Below are 18,429 nucleotides of genomic sequence, written 5' to 3' on the forward strand. Positions count from 1 at the left end.
CAGTTTACCACCAGCTGTGGCTCAGGGACTTCCTACAGAGTTTACCAAGCACCAGTGGTGCTCTGAGTTTTCATGTGTACTGTCTGATGCCCTAACGCACAGGACTGTGTGTTTTGTTTTTGCTTGATTTGATTTGTCATAGCAGCTTTAGTCATTATTCAGTTTGTATCTTTGTTATCTGCCAGCTTTGTAGAAACTTCAGATTGTAGGTAGTTCCTGGTAGCATTCTGAAATGGTGGTTTCATGTATGACACTCTGTGAACGGTGATTCTGGATGACACTGCTCAGCTCGTAAGTTATCCTGCGATAAATTACCCAATCCGGGGTCTTTATATATCAAGGAGATGAAACTTCATGAGCCTTTTGTCCAACAAGAGAAATGTGGTGTATGACTTTTATGAAGTATTTCCCTATAGATTTTCTGCTTTTTTTGTCTGCTCTGATGGCCATGGTAGACCTAGAAGAAAATTAATTACAAACTGTCAGCTATTGGCCTCAAAGGCAGTAGCATACTGGCAGAGCAGACACAGCCAGCAACACCTGGCAGCATTTCTCAGCTGTGCCTTTTTAAATGAAAGATTCAAAAGATTCAAGCTGTTCCAGCAATGAATGAACGAACGAAGGTGAAGTGGATGTGAAATGGCATTTGTCTTTGCCAGTATGTTAAATCTGTGAACGCCACACTCTTCATAGAGCGTAAAGTTCCTGATCCCCGGTTGAGTGTACCTCTTGAACTCTATTTCTATTCAGCTATTGGAAGAATATTACCCACTCAGACTCATGACTCAAAACTGCTGTGCCCGGTCCCCTTCTTGTTCCTGTATGGAAAGTTTGCATTGAAAGTTGTTTGAATTGCTTGGTATTTGGCTTTTCAGTTGTTGTCTGGCACGTTTCTCCTCACTGACCTCAGAAACTGAAGCATATGCTATATTATATTTCTGATATATTAAAAAATCTGCTTCTTTTATATGTATTAAAAGGACATGGTAGCAGTCCAATTTCAGGATAGGTTATCTCCATGAGTTACCAGGTTGCGGGTCATGAATTTTGCCTGAAGTGTACAAGTAATTGCTTAGTTTTAAACTACATTCCTTTCAAAAGCTAATTCTCAAATTACTGGCTGCCCTTATTTAGCAAAAGGGGAAGGAGGTTTGGCAGGACTTGAACCCCTGTGGTCCAAGGCAGAAAACCCCATCCTTTTCCCTTTGGTTCTGTTCTGCCAAGCAAATAACCTGCACCGCTCCTTCAGATAATTCCAGCAACATGCTGTTGCATGGGATTACTTCTGCATCTTCCCTCACAAGTCTTACATGTAATAAGCATTCACTCCTGCTTTACTCATTCAGGATTAGTTAGTTGTTGGGGTGAAAAACGTTACTTTAAAAAAACTTGTAATAGTTACCAAAGCCTTTGGTTTGGAAAATGTGTGGAAGTTTTGCTTTGCACTAACTGAAATTCATTCATGCTTACTTGATAGGCCTGCTACTAGTATTGAATAGCTAATAAAGTGCAAGATGAAGACCTTCATTTTGTATTACCCAGAATGTTAAGACCATCATAATGAAATATGAAATCAATGCTATTTTGCACTAGCTTTATTTGTCGATACATTAATCATGCTTGACTCTTAGGAACATAAATTGCTTCTAGTTATTCTCTTTTGGCTGTTGAATATTATAGCCATTATTTAATCCCACAGTGTTAAGTGCAGGTGGCTCACCTGTCTGCCATCCTCTGCTAGTTTTAAAGCTTGGTAATGCTGCAGTGACTGTAGGAAGAGAAAAATGAGAAACCAAAACCTGGAATGACTAATAATTACAATTTAATATGTGTGTGTGAGAGAAGAGCAACAGCTGAGGAGATGTTTTCTTTAGCACATTCTGCTTCTGCCCAAAACAAATTAATTCAGGCAATGAAAAGCTTTGCACTTCCTCTACAGCAGAGAAAAATAAACTTGATAAAGGTGAAAATGGTTCAAGAGGTTACATTGCTTGCAATGGAGATTAATAGTAATACTCAAGAGGAAACTTGGAAGTGACATGCTGGTTAGTAGAGCTGTAGCTCAGTCCTTAGTATGGTGTCTCCAGTGGAGATGTTGCTATAATAAGGATGTGAGCCGGGAAGCCTGGTGTTGCAGTTAACTGTACCCTACAAGGAACTGTGTGGACATACTGGAAACCTCTCCTGGTAGCTGGGGTGTTGAGTCATGGTATTAATTATAGCTCCTGGATAAACCTCTCATGTCATGGTGTTTGGCTTGTGAAAATACTAGTTCTAGATAGCATGGGCAAATGGCTAAGGCAGGAGTAAAACACTGGCATTTGCCATTACATTAAGGATTAGGTGAAGGATTTTTGATGGATTTCAGTAACAGATGACATGGACTGGATATTGGTGTTAGGAAACAGTTAATCTGAAGACGACAGGTAGCTGTAGAGAGCAATAAGGTTCCCCCTGAGCCTTCTCTTCTCCAGACTAAACACCCCCAGTTCCCTCAGCCATTCCTCATAAGGCTTGTTTGCCAGACCGTTCACCTTGCTGCCTTACTCTGGACCCGCTCCAGTGACTCAATGTCTCTTGCAGTGGGAGGCCCAGAACTGAACACAGTATTCGAGGTGCAGCCTCACCAGCGCCAAGTATAAGGGGGCAGTTGCTTCCCTGGTCCTGCTGGCTATGCTATTTCTGAAACAGGCCAGGATGCTTTTTTCCTGAAATGTCAGAAAATGCAATCTCAGACATTTTTCCATATTTGAATTTTAAATCTGATCCTTAACGAAGGGAGAAATGAGCACATGTACACTGAGTTACAATTTACTTGCAGTTGCCTGATTATACTCTCCTGTGCCTCCCTTGACTTTCCAGTGGTTTTATTTCTACCAGGATAAATACTGTTCTGCTCAAACACTTTCAGATTTTAGAACCGAATGATCTTGGTGTTGTGTTCACTGTGTGCATGTACAAACAGAAGGATGCTTTCGAGCGTGGTGGGCCTAATCTTGTCTTGCTGGTCTTGAAGAGCCGGTTCTTTTCAGTTCTTTTCACACATTTGCTGTGCAGCCCCTAGTATTGAGTAGCTGACCTTGTTCATTAGTCTTAAATTGGAAATGGGATACAAATGTTGTTATATGAAATGCACCTTTAAAATGTATTGAGTTGGAAGAGTTTGGATACAGTATAGTCACAATAGTGAAGTATACATAAAGTCAACTACATAAGGTGAGTATTTTAGGAATGACTGACAGCATGTTGTATCTTATGCAATACAAATTTATTAGAGTTCTTGTGAGCTTCTTACATGTGATGGGGTGTCCCCTTGTTTTGCTTTTCCTGTCTGCAGAGGAAAAACTGGGGGGGGGGGGAGGGGGAGAAAGGGCTGTTTTAAAAAGTATCAAATGTCTGTACACAGAAGTAATTTCTTGTTTTACAAGAAGCATGGCTTCATTTGGTAATGTTTGTAACCAGCAGGAAGAAAATCCCATAGTTTTTTTGTAAATATTGCTTACAACAGGCAAGTACTCTTGTTAAATATTCTGTCAGACTGATTTTTTTCACTGTGCTTGTGTGGCTGATAAAACATGGTGTGGGAAGGTGCCGCTTACCTGTTCATTCCAGTTATGTTCATTTCCTTATGGAGAGATGGAATGTTAACCATCTCTTGTTTGCAGAGACCAAAGCATTTTTGGACATGTTTATACTAGAATAAATTTATATTGAAGTATATGAAACAGCTAGAGTTGCCTTTTTGTTTGCTATGTTGAAACTCACACCACATAAGCTTAATTATCCTCTTAGTGCCAAAGACTAAAGGTTGAAACTTTCAGGAGCACTCAGAATTCACCTTGTTTTTTTATTGCAGTGGTTTCAAGGTGGTTTTCCATCCTTCTTAATAGAAACAGAAGTTAGAGCAGTGCTGGGCACATGTAAAAAACCTACTGGTAATGTGCATTTTATCATAGAAAATACTTGTATTTTTTCAGATTGCCTTAGGAGACCAGCTTAACACAGAAATTGTTAAGAGATAAACAGTGACAGCAACCAGAACCCAAGAGTGTTTTTCATTTCAATTGAAAGAAGACACAAAAAGTCAATTAGTGCTTAAAGAATTTGGTGCAGAAATCAGTGCAGGGGTCTGCAAGTCCACACATATTTTGCAGTAAAGCTCTGTCCTAGTTGTTCTGTATTTTGCATGTGAGGGCCATTGCATAGCATCTGCGTTAGACGATGTTAGAATGAAATCACCGTTAACCTATGCGGGAAGGGAAGGGAAGGGATGCGTTCTGATTACTTATCCCCCCCACATAACCCAAAGGGGCACGTGGCCTCCAGACAGTGCCAGTGACGCAGTGATATTTCATGGTGGCACAAGTAGGTTGCCAAGCAGCAGCTGCTTCTGCCAAGCACCTTGTTTGGAGCTGTGACTGCTTAGCACGTCTATTTGTGGCATGGAGCGAAGCACTCAGAGGGGCTGGCCAGCCACCGAGCCTTCTCTGTAAGAGTCCCCATCTGCCTCTGGCAGCCGCCTGCATGGGCAACTGGATTTGAAAGCTGTCCCGTGAAAGCAGTGTGTGAGCTGGGCAGCAGTCATCCGTCGGTGATGGTGAAGCAGTGTGGCTATTTTTGCTGTTGTTTTCCAAAGCTCTTCTCCGTAGCTGCAGTTGAACGCTTCCTCTCCCCTCTTCTGCCGTTTCCTTTAGCACCTTGCCCACCTTCAGCTTTAGCTTTTGATACAATCCTCAGTGTGCCAGGAGGAGCTTTTGTCTCCTTCCTTCCTAATTACCTTTTCCAGTTAAATACTCAATTTCTCCCTTTTCTGTTCTCCTTATCACTGCTTCCTTAACAGTAGGCTGGTAGGTTTTGTCCCAGATCCCAGGACTGCCCTTGGGAAACTGCTGCCACAAATCAGCAACCCCCTACACACTTCTCGCTCCCTATGGATGGCTTCACCTCAGAGTAACCTAGAATTCCCTAATGAGAATGTCATGCATTTTTAGCAGTGTATTTCAGGTCTCAGCAACGTGCCCCCAGCAAAATGACAGAAAAGAGGAGCATGGCCAGCTGCTCTGGATTTGTGGATTACCAGACTTTCACAGCAGAAACTGCATTTTGCTTCAATAGCAGAAAGGCCCATTTTAAACTCCTGGAAAACTTTTTTGCTTAATCAAAACCAAATGGTGACTAATTCCACCAGCAGCAATGCCAATACGCTTCAAGGACCAGGCAGCTTCTACTTAATGCATATATGGAGTCCTAGTACCATGAAGGACTACTTCTTGAAAAAAGCTAGGAAGATTAAACCAGGCTTTTTGGATGGACATCTTATTACACGGACTTACTGTATTACTTGCTTTGCTGCAGCCATGCAGAAGACTGCAGAGTGGCAAGCCAAAGAAGCAGGCAAGTATTTTCCTGTTGACCACAAAAGACACAAGGCAGCAGAAGTGGCTTCCAGTCACCTTGGTAGCCTGTGAAGTGTAGGTTACTTCAAGGACTGAAGTCATCCACCAGGACAAAGAAACTCTTCAGGGTTCTCTGATTCACAGCAGCAGCCTCCCAGGAGAATTGCCTGCAATGTGAGACAAAATACAAGAAAACAATTGAGGAAATGGTCAGTGACAAGGGGAAGAGGCAGATTGACCTGCTGGTTCTTATCTTAGTGGCTTGGTGCACCTGCACTAGCCTTGGATGAATCAGTATGATTAGGCCATTTCAGTCAGTCTCCCTAGAATTTGTCATACCCAAAGAAGCTCAGCATTGGCCTGTGCAGGACATGTTGGGAGGCAGGATGGAGAATAAGAGCCTGCATCACTATGTCTGCATCTCTGTTGGCAAACATCGCTCTTTCTTGTGCTCCAGAGGACGCAGACACCTTTCTTCCAGCACTGTTTCCTGTCATGGTGCTCTAACGAGATCATTGTGGCCTAGGGCTAAAACCTGAGCACTGCTTGATCTGGGGCTTGCTCCATGACAGATAAAATAGGGCTTGAGCTCCAGCCAAGTGATGTCAGTGGTGAGGGTGCAGCCTCCTCAGCCTGTTACAGCTTGTGACTGCCGGCAGCTCTGTGCAAGATGGGTAATCACACCTACAGACAGGTAAATAAGTAGGGTCATGCTGCCTGGACCCCACATACATGGGGGAATAGCTTGCCCAGGAGTTGCTTCCTGCTGAGAAGTGAATGAAAGACGCCTGACCAAACCTATCCCCTAAATCAGGCAGCCGCAGAAGTGTGGTGCTGTGTTGGCCAGGCTGTGGGAAGATGGCTATGTGCAAGCCCAGGCCTGTGTGGAGAGTGGCATGGGTGCTGCTGTGGTCTTACTGAGCAAGCTGTCCCAGCTGGTGGTGACAGGTACAGCCTAAAACCTTCATAAACCAGACCCTCTGCAGCAAGATCTGGGAAGGTGAAGGCATGTGAAGTAGAAGACTTGACTGGAGTTTTTGTCATATCCTTTGTCATCTCTTGGGTAACAAGTGATAGAGGATGAGAGGAAATGGCCTCACGTTGTTTCAGGAGAGGTTTAGATTGGATATTGGGAAAAATATCTTCACCAAAGGGGGTGTCAAGCACTGGAACAGGCTGCCCACTGAAGTGATGGAGTCACCACCCCTGGAGTTACCTAAAAGATGTGTAGATGTGGCATTTAGGGTCATGTTTTAATGGCACTTGGTGGTGCTGGGTTAACAGTTGGACTTGATGACTTTAAAGGTGTTTCCCAACCTAAATGATTCTACGATTCAGTGGTCTTCTAGTCCTTATTTCTCTACTTGTTCCCTGTGTTCATCTCCGTCCTGTCCTACTCTGCTTTCTCATGCCCCTTTGCAGACTAGCAGATTCTTCAGATACCAACGTGCCGTGTGTCATGAGCACAAAGTGCATGCAGTTCTGCAGTTCAGCTGACTGCTAACCAGGCTGAGTCAGTTCAACCCAAGAGACGGTTACTTAGGCTGGCTTCCCAAAAGCCTACTTTGTCTGCAGTTAGGAGTTGCAGGAAGCTGAGTGTGCCACATCTGCTGCAAGCGCTGCGCTTCAAGTAGGGAGAGTGTTCAGGAGTGTGATTATTAGCTGCAGATCTTCAGCTAATTGACACTGCCTTCCCTAGTAAGCAGTGCACAACAGGGTTTTAAAATAGAATGTAGCCATGAAATAATTGCAACATTAGGAGAGCGTTCTGTGGTGAAGGAATGATTAATTTCAGTTCTTTCTTCCTGGTTTTGCTCTCTTTGTTCCCTTATATCCACAGTAAATTACTTCAGTACGTGTTCTTATATTAGATAATTGTTCTAAACCCAGCACATCACTGGAAATCAAGCTTCATTCTTCCTCCGTCATATATTGCCCTTTATAGCATACCTGGCAGTTAGGTTAATGGCCTATGAAGCACAACAGAAACCAGACTATCCATCTGTACCTACCTCTTCCCTGAAGTACGGACAAGAAGAAAGTTGCCTATAGATAAATCCAGCACATATGATTTAGAAGAAGCAAGTGGAACATGAAAGTCCATAAATCTGCCTCTATCCCCACCCCCGTCCAGCAGAAGGTAGTTGCAGACAAGTTTGGTAGTGAACAAATTTGCTCCTGTAGGTTACTCACACCATAGCTCTCCTGGGCTGCTTCTGTTCGCAGCCGCCAGTGAAAGCCCCTTTCCAGCATCCAAGTTTGCATGAGGGCCTGGCAGGGGAATGTGCTCCTCCGCTTGCAGGCAGCGTCAGTAAATCACAGCATGACGGGCTCACCGCCCCGCCACTGAACTTTTAACTTGAAGCTCGAGCAGAGTGCTGAGCAGCTCCAGCTACATGACACGGAGCTGTGAAAGTAAATCACTTCTTTGGGAGCAAGGGGAAGTCCAGGATACTGTTCTGCAGACTTTGCCTACAGCTTCCTTGCAGTATAAACACAGAATATATACACCCGGGAAAGCAATTAGAGAGAGATGGACCTCCAGCACAGAACTCGCCCTTTCCCCATCCCAGAGGATGAAGAGGTTGCACACAAGAGCGCTCCTGATGCTCACAACTCTGCAGGGAATGAAGAGAAACCAGTGTCAAAATTGCAGCGTAGGCACAGTGAAATAAAACTCTACAAAGAGTTTTGTGACTTTTATGCAAGATTGTAAGTTCATTCTGTCCGGCTTCGCGGTGTAACTGCAGTGACATTGTTGGTGTACTGTACATATGTATTTTATTATCTGAGCTCTGGGCAGGCTGTGCAAGTCATTCTTGTAATGCAGCCTTTGCCACTGTTCTGCTTGATACGTTGCCAGTTGTAATCATCAACTAAAATCTGTGCTGTTGCTTTAAACTCCATCATTAATTGCATCAGAAGTTTTTATCGGCAGTTGAAACGGGGTTGGAATTTGTCACATAGTGTCTCTGACTTCAGGTCCTTTCCCTATTATTTTGGGTAAATGGCTAAATTGCTTCACTAATGCAGAAGCAACACATCACTGAAGCAGACATACATCACTGGTTTTACATACATGATGTGTTTCAAAGTGAAGTTCTTTTGCATACTGAGGAAAGCTTTATGTTTTCATTTATTTTTGAACTTTGTTTTATCTTTTTTGCTTGTATTATACTTTGTCTGGCAGCTCTTATCATCCCTAGTGCTCGAGGACTGTTGAAGTGATGATGAAAGATCCCGATTTCTGTTATGATTATTCTTCATTTAGATTGAGAAGGAGGATGGGTGAATTGACTGAGGTTTTTTACCATGGAAAGCATATATAATCTAAGGAGAATATTGGTGAGCTTTATAGTTAACCACAGCTTATATGTGTAATCACTAGTTTGTCCATAGGCTTGTCTGTTATGTGTGGGATACATACATTTGATCTCCTTGTGAAATTCTCCCCCTTGCTTCACCAAGGGGGCAGTGACTATTTGGATAGCAGTTACTTTTTTTCTCTTCTGCAAAGATCTCTAGAGAGAGGAGAGGGGGAGAAAAAAACAGCTAATAATAACTGGTCAGATGTGACCTTGCATAGGTCTCTTCTGTGAGACAGTGTAAGAAATAGATAAAGCACATTCCTTTTTCAGCCACGTGCTAGGCGTTTGCTTTCTCCCTTGGATGCTGTGCAAGGAATGAATTCAATTCCTGTAGAACCTGGTGGGAACTGAGAGTTCTTATCCCTTTGGGAGGCAAAGCTTGGCATCGTGCAGAGGACTGAGTGCTCTGCACTTACAGGCACAGCATGATAGCTGTATCAAAATGGCTGCATGCGTGCACATGGGTTTAAAATAATCTCGGTTGTTTAATAAGCTTCCAGATAGATGTTTGATTGCCAGCTGTTCCCAGATTGTAATGAAACTAGACCATTACCTGTATTTGCTCTCTGATGTCAAATAGTATTAGGGGAGAGAATTTATCCTGAAAGCATAGCTTTGAGAGTCTAGATATGAGTAAGAAAATGGTTGCAAAGGAAAAATGGGGTGAGCCTTTTTCTGGGCTTAATTACTGAAAAACAGCTGTACTCTCTTCCGCAGAAGTGGACACAGTCCTAATGAAGTAGCTAATTCCTCTCTGCTTTACAGTTACCACACTGTCACTGTATGGTCACATACATTTGAGAAGCAACTGAGGTTGCTATTAGAGCATTCTTTTGCATCCTTGGCATGGGTTTGCCACCTTGTGTTTGCCTCTGTTTGGGTCACAGTGGGGCAGCCAGAGAATTGCCACCCTCTGCCTTGGCCCTGGACCAACACGAGCACACTGTGGGCTGAGTTCCCTCAGATGAACCCTAGCAAACCAACCAAAAATCCCATCACTGCAAACTACATTTGTAAAATGACTTCAAGCTATGCAGAGCTTATATAGGGAATAATTGTCTACTTGCTCTGGTTCTCAGTAATATCCGCTGGGTTAGATACTGTACACTCTTTCACATTGCTTATTTTGAGCTTTCAAACCAATGTTGTTATATACATTGTAGGATTAGGAATTCTTTTGGAATTACCATTTATGTTTTCCTGTGTGATGCCAGTCCTCAATTATTGTGAATATTTGCCCTTGTTTTCTGTAATTCTAATTATTTTTTAATCGTACTTCTTTGAATTGCCTGCCATTTCTCATTCTAAAAAAAACCTGCAAATGCATCTGTAGTAATGACATTTCAGTTTGATTTTTTGAGTTAATTACAGTTACTAGAGTGTGTTGCAGGGGTTTTGTTTCTAAAGAGTTTGGGAGCAGGGGGAAATGTCAGTTGTATTTATGAGGGGATGCCACAAGTTATTAAGTCCATTGAAAAACTTCTGTGGAGTTGAGCAGCCTAGTGTTAGGCTGATGCAGTTGGCTTTGGGGAAAGAAAAGAGCCCCACAACTAATTGCTGCCTAATTGGGCTAATTTTCTTTCTGCTTCTTTTTTCTTTATGACAGCAACATGGCCAATGCTCTTGCAAACGCCATCTGTGAGCGCTGCCGGGGTGGCTTTGCCCCTGCAGAGAAAATTGTCAACAGCAACGGGGAGCTGTACCACGAGCAGTGTTTCGTCTGTGCCCAGTGCTTCCAACAGTTTCCTGAAGGGCTCTTCTATGAGGTAAGCAGGCAGAGTGCCCCTCTTGCCCACAGCCTTTGCCTTGTGCCTTCTTTCCATAGCAGAAGTAGCTATGGGCAGATCAATAGCTTAGAAGGTCCAGTGGCTAAAACTAGGCTCCAAAAGGATATGCTCAGAAGAGGGAGAAAAGAATCTCTGCGCTAATTTGGAAGGCTTCAGTGTATATAACCTTTTTTAAATGTATAGCCTAATCTGATCAGAGCTGAGAAAAAAAAACAAAAACCAGAAAAACGCTGGAGATTTCTTTGTCAGTGCTGCTTTTTTTCCCTAAAAGGTATGAATCTGATACATCATAGAATCGCAGAATGGTTCAGGTTGGAACAGACCTTAAAGCTCATCTAGTTCCAACCCCCTGCCATGGGCAGGGACACCTCCCACTAGACCAAGTTGCTCCAAGCCCCATCCAACCTGGCCTTGAACAGTGCCAGGGATGGTGCAGCCACAGCTTCTCTGGACAACCTGTGCCAGTGCCTCAAACCCTCAGAGGGAAGAATTTCTTCCAATGTCTAATCTAAACCTACCCTCTTTCAATTTAAAGCCATTCCCCCTTGTCCTGTCACTACATGCCCTTGTAAAAAATCCTTCTCCAGATTTCATACCAGAATTACAGAGAAAGCATACTTAGGGGAGGACACTCACATAGAGGGAAACCCCAGCATCCCACAGTCCATAGGAGATTTATCGCTGAGTTGAGTGAGACCAGCACGGCATGTGAAAAGGTGCACTTAGAGATGACTTGTAAGTCAGCATGCTGTGATCAGGGTGTGTGGAGAGCCCAAACCAAATGGGGACTCTGTAGGGTCAACTCTAGGTTTAACAAAGTAGAGCATTCAAAAGTAGCAGTTCTCACACGCTTTGAAGGGTTAAAACCCATTCTCACTCATATTTCTCAGCCCCAGGTAGATTGCCTTCAGCTCAGATGGGTATTTTGATATCAGTGTCATTTTCTTTTGCATTATCCTGTTGTGGGTATTCAGGATTTGGCTCATCTATCTCAAGGACAAAGTGGTTTCAGTGAAAGCTATAGACTAGTTCATAAAACCTGAAGTGTTTCATATAAGGAAGGGTAGATGATGTGAGACAGGGGATTACTGTCTGAGAGATAAGGTCCCACTCAAGTGGCTTGTAGTCCCATTTACAGTACATGGTTACAGGATTTATGTCATACTGTGATCTGAAAAGAAAGGTGAGTAGTGTGTTAAAAGCACAATGCTATGCCCTCACATGCAGTGTACCATCCTTGTGGCAAGAGCACAACAGTTTATCTTCCACAGCAGTATTTCTAATTTTACAGAGCCACATTACATGGCGAGGAAGAGAGGCTGAGGGAGGACTGTGGCTTGGAAAAGAGTGGCAAAGGAGATTCCTGGGGTTTTCTTTCTCTCACTGCTCTAGGATCAAAAGTCTTTTCACTGCTGTAGGGGTAGTGTTGCACACATTGTGGTAAAGGAGGCACTGGTGTTCTGTAAGACATCAAAAGGTGAGCTGCAAGGCAGGAGCAATTAAAACAAAACAAAACACCCCCTAGATACTTACATGTTGCATTACAATTGCTATATACTGAGCTGCTGCCTGCTTGCAGGCGTGGTAAAGAGTCCATCCCCGATCTGTAAGACCCGAGACAAATATAAAGTGATATGAATGTTCTAAAACTAAAGTATTTGTAATTGCGTCAATAAAATGTATTTTCTCTACATGAGTACTGTATTCATCCTTTTTCTGACTCAAAAAACCAGTGAGACATTCCAGGGACCTCTTTCAGAAAGTGGAATGGTCCTCTGTTAAAGACAAAAGTTTGAGAAGTCCTGCTGTAGGCAGCCTGTATATCCTAAGGAATGGACCAGGACTGCAATTTTCTTACTTTTCCACCTAGCCCAGGAACATTACAGCCTCCCTGTTGCTCATGCTTGGCCATACCTGAGACTCCTTGGCAGGGGCAAGTAACCTGATGGTGTTTAGATATAGTAGGCATTTTGCTTCCTACTGCTACCTTGCTACATATTCATAATGGTTTGAGCACTCTCCTACTGCAGAGTGATGCTCCCTGTTAAAGACAGTAAGCCAGAAATGAGTGTTGATAGATTGTCCTGGGAATGAAAATAGCCCCATGTACTAAACATGTTTTGATTAATGTTGCTAGAGCTTTTTTCAGGCTGGGTAGAGACTTTGTTCTTGATAAGTGTTACATAGAAAGTGGAAAGTTTCAGTTGAGATTAGACACTTTTTGCCACAGCTGGCGAGGTAATAATTGATGAGGATTAAATGAATATGTAAAGACTTGTGTGTGGCGTGAGCTTCACATCACCCTTCTGCTTCTAGCCCTTCTAGTCTGCCTCTAGCCCTTCTGGTGTCCAGCACAAGATCTTGCAGTTTTAATCCACATCGGCAAGTCTCTCTGCTGCTGTTGAAGAGAGGTACTTTTCTGGTCTGTTTAAGCACTCTGACAGTCTTCAGGTGGTGGCTTACAGTTCCTAACCCAGCCTTGCTCCCCCATCTGTACTGGCCTGTCCAGGGCATTTCAAGAGGGTGGACAGGTCAGTGCTGTCCATGCCGTCCCAGTCTTCATGATTTTGGGGCTGTTTCAGCTGGGAAGTCTTTGGCAGGGCCTTCTCCTCTGTCTCTGAACACTTTAGGGTATCCACATGTCTCATGCTGCCAGAAAGACTCACACTTAGCACTGGAGATGCCAGTGTGATGATTGCAGTAGGAACCCCAACTTGTTTCCTGGTGGTGCTGCTTAGGGAGGATGATCGACAAGGGCACAGCTTTCTCTTCTGTCATTCAGCACCTGGGTACTAGAAATGAGAACATACTGCGTTTGGGGGAGAGGGAGGGACGGCCCTAATCTGGTAGAGGATGGGCTTAGGTTGGCCAGTCCTCAGGAAATGGCTGATAGTGCTCTGAAGACTTGACATGATCTGTATCACTGTCAAGAACAAGTACTGGAGAAGATAGGCAGAAAGGGTATCTTCCTTAGGCTGGCATAATGTGCTCTTTGAGAAGATGGATGCATTTGGATTTGTGCCTAGGTAACATGTTTCTGAGTAGGTTCTCTGTGGGTAAATGCAGGCATTGCTGGTTGCCCGGCATGAATTTGTGTTTATTCTGCGTCTGGTTTGGCTAAGCTGGTGTTCCTTGGAAATGATATCCAGCTCTTACCAATAAGAAGTCACATATTCTTTGCCTGCCTATTGCAAGCCTTGCAGAGTTCCCCCAGTTAGTCATTAAGCTGCTTATCACATTGCTGTCACGTGCTGCTGTGATAAGCTTTCACGCTGTGGTTCCATGGGTGGAGGCTGAACTGGTCAGACCAATGTGGGTCTACTGCCACTGGGACATGTCTCTGGGCTGCCTGCAGGGATCAGCACAGCTCGCCTGGTCTGGCAACAGAGCTGAGCCGCTGCCAGGGACAAGCAGAGGCACATGGAGCAGTGCCCATGAGCAGCCTGGTGTTTGCACAGCAAAGCAGGAATTTTGCTGGTGTCCTCGTGAACCTGTGGTAGAAATGATAATACAGGTTGGTATCCAGCCAGTGCTGGAGTAAGGGAGTAAGCAAGAGCTGTGCGCCTTATGTTGCATGGGAACTGTGGGGTTAGGAGCTGCTGGGATACGTGTTCCAGTTTGCCCAGTATCATCAGTTCAGCATGCTTTCTTATGCACTCAACCTAAACAAAAATTAGCATAAGCACATGCCAGCAGAGTTTCTAAACTCTCCATGCTTTGCTGTCACATGTGAAGTGAATTCTGGTCTGCTTTTACTCCACTGCTTGGAAGCTGTTGATTCTGTAAAGCTGTTTTTCCAGTCTTACAACAGGTAGCAGTGCACAGTCCTATACTAATAGCAGAACAGCTGGGTAAATGGAGACTTTCAGTGGCAGTGTGCTCAGAGGGACAGGTTGGCCCCACTGTAATCAGTCAGTGGGCATTTCCTCCATCCAGTGTTACGCTCAAGTCCAAGATCGGCACTTTTCTACTAGAGACTGCCTGTGTTTTGCACTGGGGAGCATAGGCACCTCATCCTCAGACAGGAGAGATGAGTCTTACTCCTGGTCTAGCTATTCATTAAGAGACACCTGCTGGGTGCTTTCAGAACCAACTTGTTCTGCACAGTGCTGAGGTGGGGGAAATGGAAGGCTTTAGAGAGGTGCCTTCCACAATAGAAGTAGTACAGCAAAATCCTCATGGACCACCCACAAGAGCTATAACTGGGGAATCTATATCACCTATTACTGTTGTTACTATTATTGTTATTGCTGTTGTTAATAATAACAATAAAAAACGGAATGAAGATGGAGCGAGGAAGTGGCTGATCTCTTTTCCCAAGTAACAAGTGATAGCACAATAGGTTTGTTGTAGCTTAAAGGAACAACCTCAAGCTGTGCCAGGGGAGGTTTAGACTGGATATTAGGAAAAAATTCTTCACTGAAAGGGTAGTCAGGCATTGGAGCAGGCTGCCCAGGGAAGTGGTGGAATCACTCCAAAAACCGTGTAGATGTAGTGTTCAAAAACTGTGTAGATGAGGCCTTCAGCGACGTGGTTTAGTGGCGGATTTGGCAGTCCCGGGGTAGAGGTTGGACTTGATAATCTCAAAGGTCTTTTTCAGTCTAGCTGCTTCTGTACTTCCGTAACTTTTGTCTCCTAGATGAGAGGGAGTGCCTTTCAGTTTGGGTCTTTTTCTAAGATGTTTGTAATAACCTGTAGGAAGATTAAACGATGTTGCAGCTGCAGTGCTTGTCAGATTTGTTTCTATTCCAGCTGCACCTTGAGCATTTTCTTAAAATGGGCTTTACCAAAAAACTACATTAGAAAAAGCATCTTTATTCATGTCTTTCCACTAAGTTAGCTAAAAACATGGAGATCAGCTGGAGGCTATGTCACAGTGAAATGTCCAGTGCAGAGCCATTTAACTCATGGACCTCCAGCGTACAACAATCAAATGACCTTGCTGTTAAAGTATGTGCTGTCGGTCATCCACAAAAGGCAGCACAAATGAACTAAGGTTGAAAATATAAACAAGGCTGAACAGAAACCAATCTACCTGACACAAACCAGAGGGAAAGAAAACCTGTCTGGTCCGCCCAGATCAACATGTGGTGGCTCTGAAATCCAAGCAGACCTAAGCATCACCCATTGGACCACCTATTTACACAAAACAGGAAGCTTTTGGATTTTGTTTATGTTTATAAAGGATTTTACCTGGCAGGAAGCAAGCACAATTCAACAAACCAGTAATTCCTGTTACTGTTTGAGAAAATATTAGCCCTCTGTCTCTCAATTTTTTTATTTTTTATTTTAAAGCTCCAATTTAAAAAGTCATCTTTTTTAGGCTGTTACACTGGAAAAAAACCACCTGATAAATTGCTGGAAGAGACTTCTGAAACAGTCTGTATCAAACACATGTCTTTCTTTCTGTTCTTAGTATGTGCAATTCAGGTCAGGCAAAGGAATTAAATTTCTGATCTCAAGACTATTCATTATGTACTCATCCTGCTACTTGCATGAGTAATTACTATGCTTATATTGTATTTGATCCTTGGAATTTCATAATATTAAACAGGTTATATCTTGAAGCACATTGCTGTAGTTTCCCTCCATACACCAAAACTTTATATGTGGCTACTATTTTATGCTATTTGCTTTGTTTTCTCTTAGGCCCAGTAAAAAGAAAGGAGTGGGATTTCCTGCTGTCCCCCTTCTTCCACTGTTTTAAACTAAGACATTAAGATCCAAACATTTTATAGCATACCTAATACTGTGTATCTGATTTTGACATGCTACTTGGCATTTGTGTCTAGAAATGATGTGCCATGAAGGTATCTAAACATTTCCCTTGCATTCAGGACATACTTGCATGCATGTTTTTACATATTCTTTGGCTAAATTGCTAATGCAGTGTTGTAGAACTTTTTTTCTCCATATGTTTTTTTTTTTTCTATGCAGGCTTGAACTGCAACTGAACTTCTCTAAGCTGTGATAAAGTTAAGATCCAACTCCCTTAAGATTAGTTCCTTATATCATCTCACAGATGTAGTGAACTTTGTTCCTTAAAATTTGGACTTGATTTTAAGGGTCTTTTTCAACCTAAATGATTCTGTGATTCTATGAAATAAGCATCACAAAAAAAAAACTTATTTCCCTTCTTGTTTTGGCTGTGCTGCTCCACAAATTGCAAGGATTTCTGTCTCCGGGTGTTCTTCCTCTCCTCCTACTTACTTCCTCCAGTATGCTGGGTCATTCTTGCAGGAAATGTAGGGTGAGAAAGAGATCAAACGGGTTCAGGGAAAATGCTTCCCCTCCATGAGAGTTTTTTGTTAGCTAATTTCCTGCCCAGAATTTGCCCAGTTGCATCAGAGTCTCAGCAGTCTGTGAAAATTCAGATGTCTCTTGTGATGTAAATGGGTGACGGAAAATGCCTTATACTATGAGCAGCATTAGAGGAATGGTGTGCTATTAACACTACATGCATTGTAGTAGCTGAATTAAGGTGGGTGGATTTAATGCCTAACATATAGTCTGTTTTTGTGTCTGTTTTACTACCCAATTGCATCTGGAAACAAACTGGTGTGTTACATACAGCATTTGTGTTACAGGCAGGCTCTTCATTCCTCTAACACTCAGATTTTTTTTTCCATTTGCAGTTTGAAGGGAGGAAGTACTGTGAACATGATTTTCAGATGCTTTTTGCCCCCTGCTGCCATCAGTGTGGTGAGTTTTACATCAAGGTGAAACACTGTGCACTGATCACAAATGGGAGCTTCACTGGGGGAAGAGGTGCAACCCTTGTGTGTGTGTTCTCTGGAGATGGCCCTATGCAGCTGAGCATCTGAACTTCCAGAATGAACTAGACTTCAGACAGTTTGGGAAGCTGCTTTTCATAAAGGTCATCAAACAGTATAATGTAAAAAAACCCTCCAAACCCAAAAAAGTTTGCTTATTTGATTGAGTAGTTTAGCTGTTGATCCAGTGATCCAATGAACAGACTGTTCATGAACTTCTGATAATATGTATCTATACATCTGGATGTGATCATATTTGGCCCTTCTCATGCAGCTGAAACCCCACAACAAGTCTTTGTCATCTGCTTTGACTATTATAACCCACACATGCTGTTCAGCTCCCCATGGAAGCTTGGACAGCCTTCAACATCTACTGTTACAATCAAATGATGATCAGCTGGTCCACTGTTGTATTTACCCTTAAGGCTTCAGCATCTAATGTCCACCCTAAATATCACTGAGGGCTGCTTTTTATTTGCCACTGTTGATGTAAATGCTTGTGTGTTTGCTGCACTGTAATTACTTGCATGGGTATTTTTCCCTCCCTGTGTGTGACACATTGTTCTTGGGCAGGGCTGGGAAGTCAGTACTTGACTATGTTTCCACTGGTCTGGAAGCTCTTGTGTTTCTGTGGCACTTTGACAAGGCACTACTGCTTTCAGTTACCTCAGTGAGGACTTTTGCTGAGTGGAGGGAGGGGTTGACCACCAAAGGAGAGGGAAGCAGATGTTACAGACCTTTGAATTTAAAGCTGCAGATGTGAGCAAGCAGGAGAAGAAAGAGGAAGAAGTGGGTCAGTGATGATTTCTGAGGAGCTACATAACCTATCTCCAGAGTTTCTCTGGCCCAGCTGGCCCAGCTTCCACTACTTCTGCCCTGGCTCCTTGTAGCACCAGCTTCCTTAAAACATCATCAAGGCCCTGTGCAGAGCTGGGCTTTGCCACTGCTTGGATTTCATAAGCACAGCCAGAATCGACTGGGCTGTTGTCAGCAACGAGGCCTCAAGGATTCCTGACATTTATGGAGTCTGTGGGGTTTTGTTCTTGAAAAGCTATGACTTCATGGGAACGCCACAGAGCTGCATGCCTGATGTCATCTGTCTGCT

General features: G+C 43.3%; 1 protein-coding gene and 1 long non-coding RNA gene across 8 annotated transcripts in view; one reads left to right on the forward strand and one right to left on the reverse strand.

Moving 5' to 3' along the window:
* The window catches only part of LIMS1 (LIM zinc finger domain containing 1), a 75,433-nt gene that overhangs the window by 46,697 nt on the left and 10,307 nt on the right, over positions 1 to 18,429 (forward strand). For 5 of the 7 annotated variants that reach the window (XM_061472652.1, XM_061472654.1, XM_061472653.1 and 2 more), the window contains exons 2-3: positions 10,371 to 10,530; positions 17,187 to 17,253. In XM_061472652.1, the coding sequence (XP_061328636.1) occupies positions 10,371 to 10,530; positions 17,187 to 17,253 (227 nt within the window). Of the gene's footprint in view, positions 1 to 7,714; positions 8,109 to 10,370; positions 10,531 to 17,186; positions 17,254 to 18,429 lie in introns of those variants that run through there. The other 2 variants (XM_061472648.1, XM_061472649.1) reach the window with 2 other exon arrangements.
* Positions 346 to 7,711, reverse strand: LOC133279211 (uncharacterized). Its single transcript, XR_009746809.1, has 3 exons — positions 7,590 to 7,711; positions 5,334 to 5,563; positions 346 to 457 (listed from the first exon to the last, which is right to left on the reverse strand). It is a non-coding gene; the product is annotated as an uncharacterized LOC133279211 (long non-coding RNA).

The sequence above is a fragment of the Pezoporus flaviventris genome, unplaced genomic scaffold, assembly GCF_033815535.1.
Source record: "Pezoporus flaviventris isolate CSIRO_AGI_PZ_B2104156 unplaced genomic scaffold, CSIRO_AGI_Pfla_v1 ptg000072l, whole genome shotgun sequence".
In the NCBI taxonomy this organism is placed as follows: Eukaryota; Metazoa; Chordata; class Aves; order Psittaciformes; family Psittacidae; genus Pezoporus; species Pezoporus flaviventris.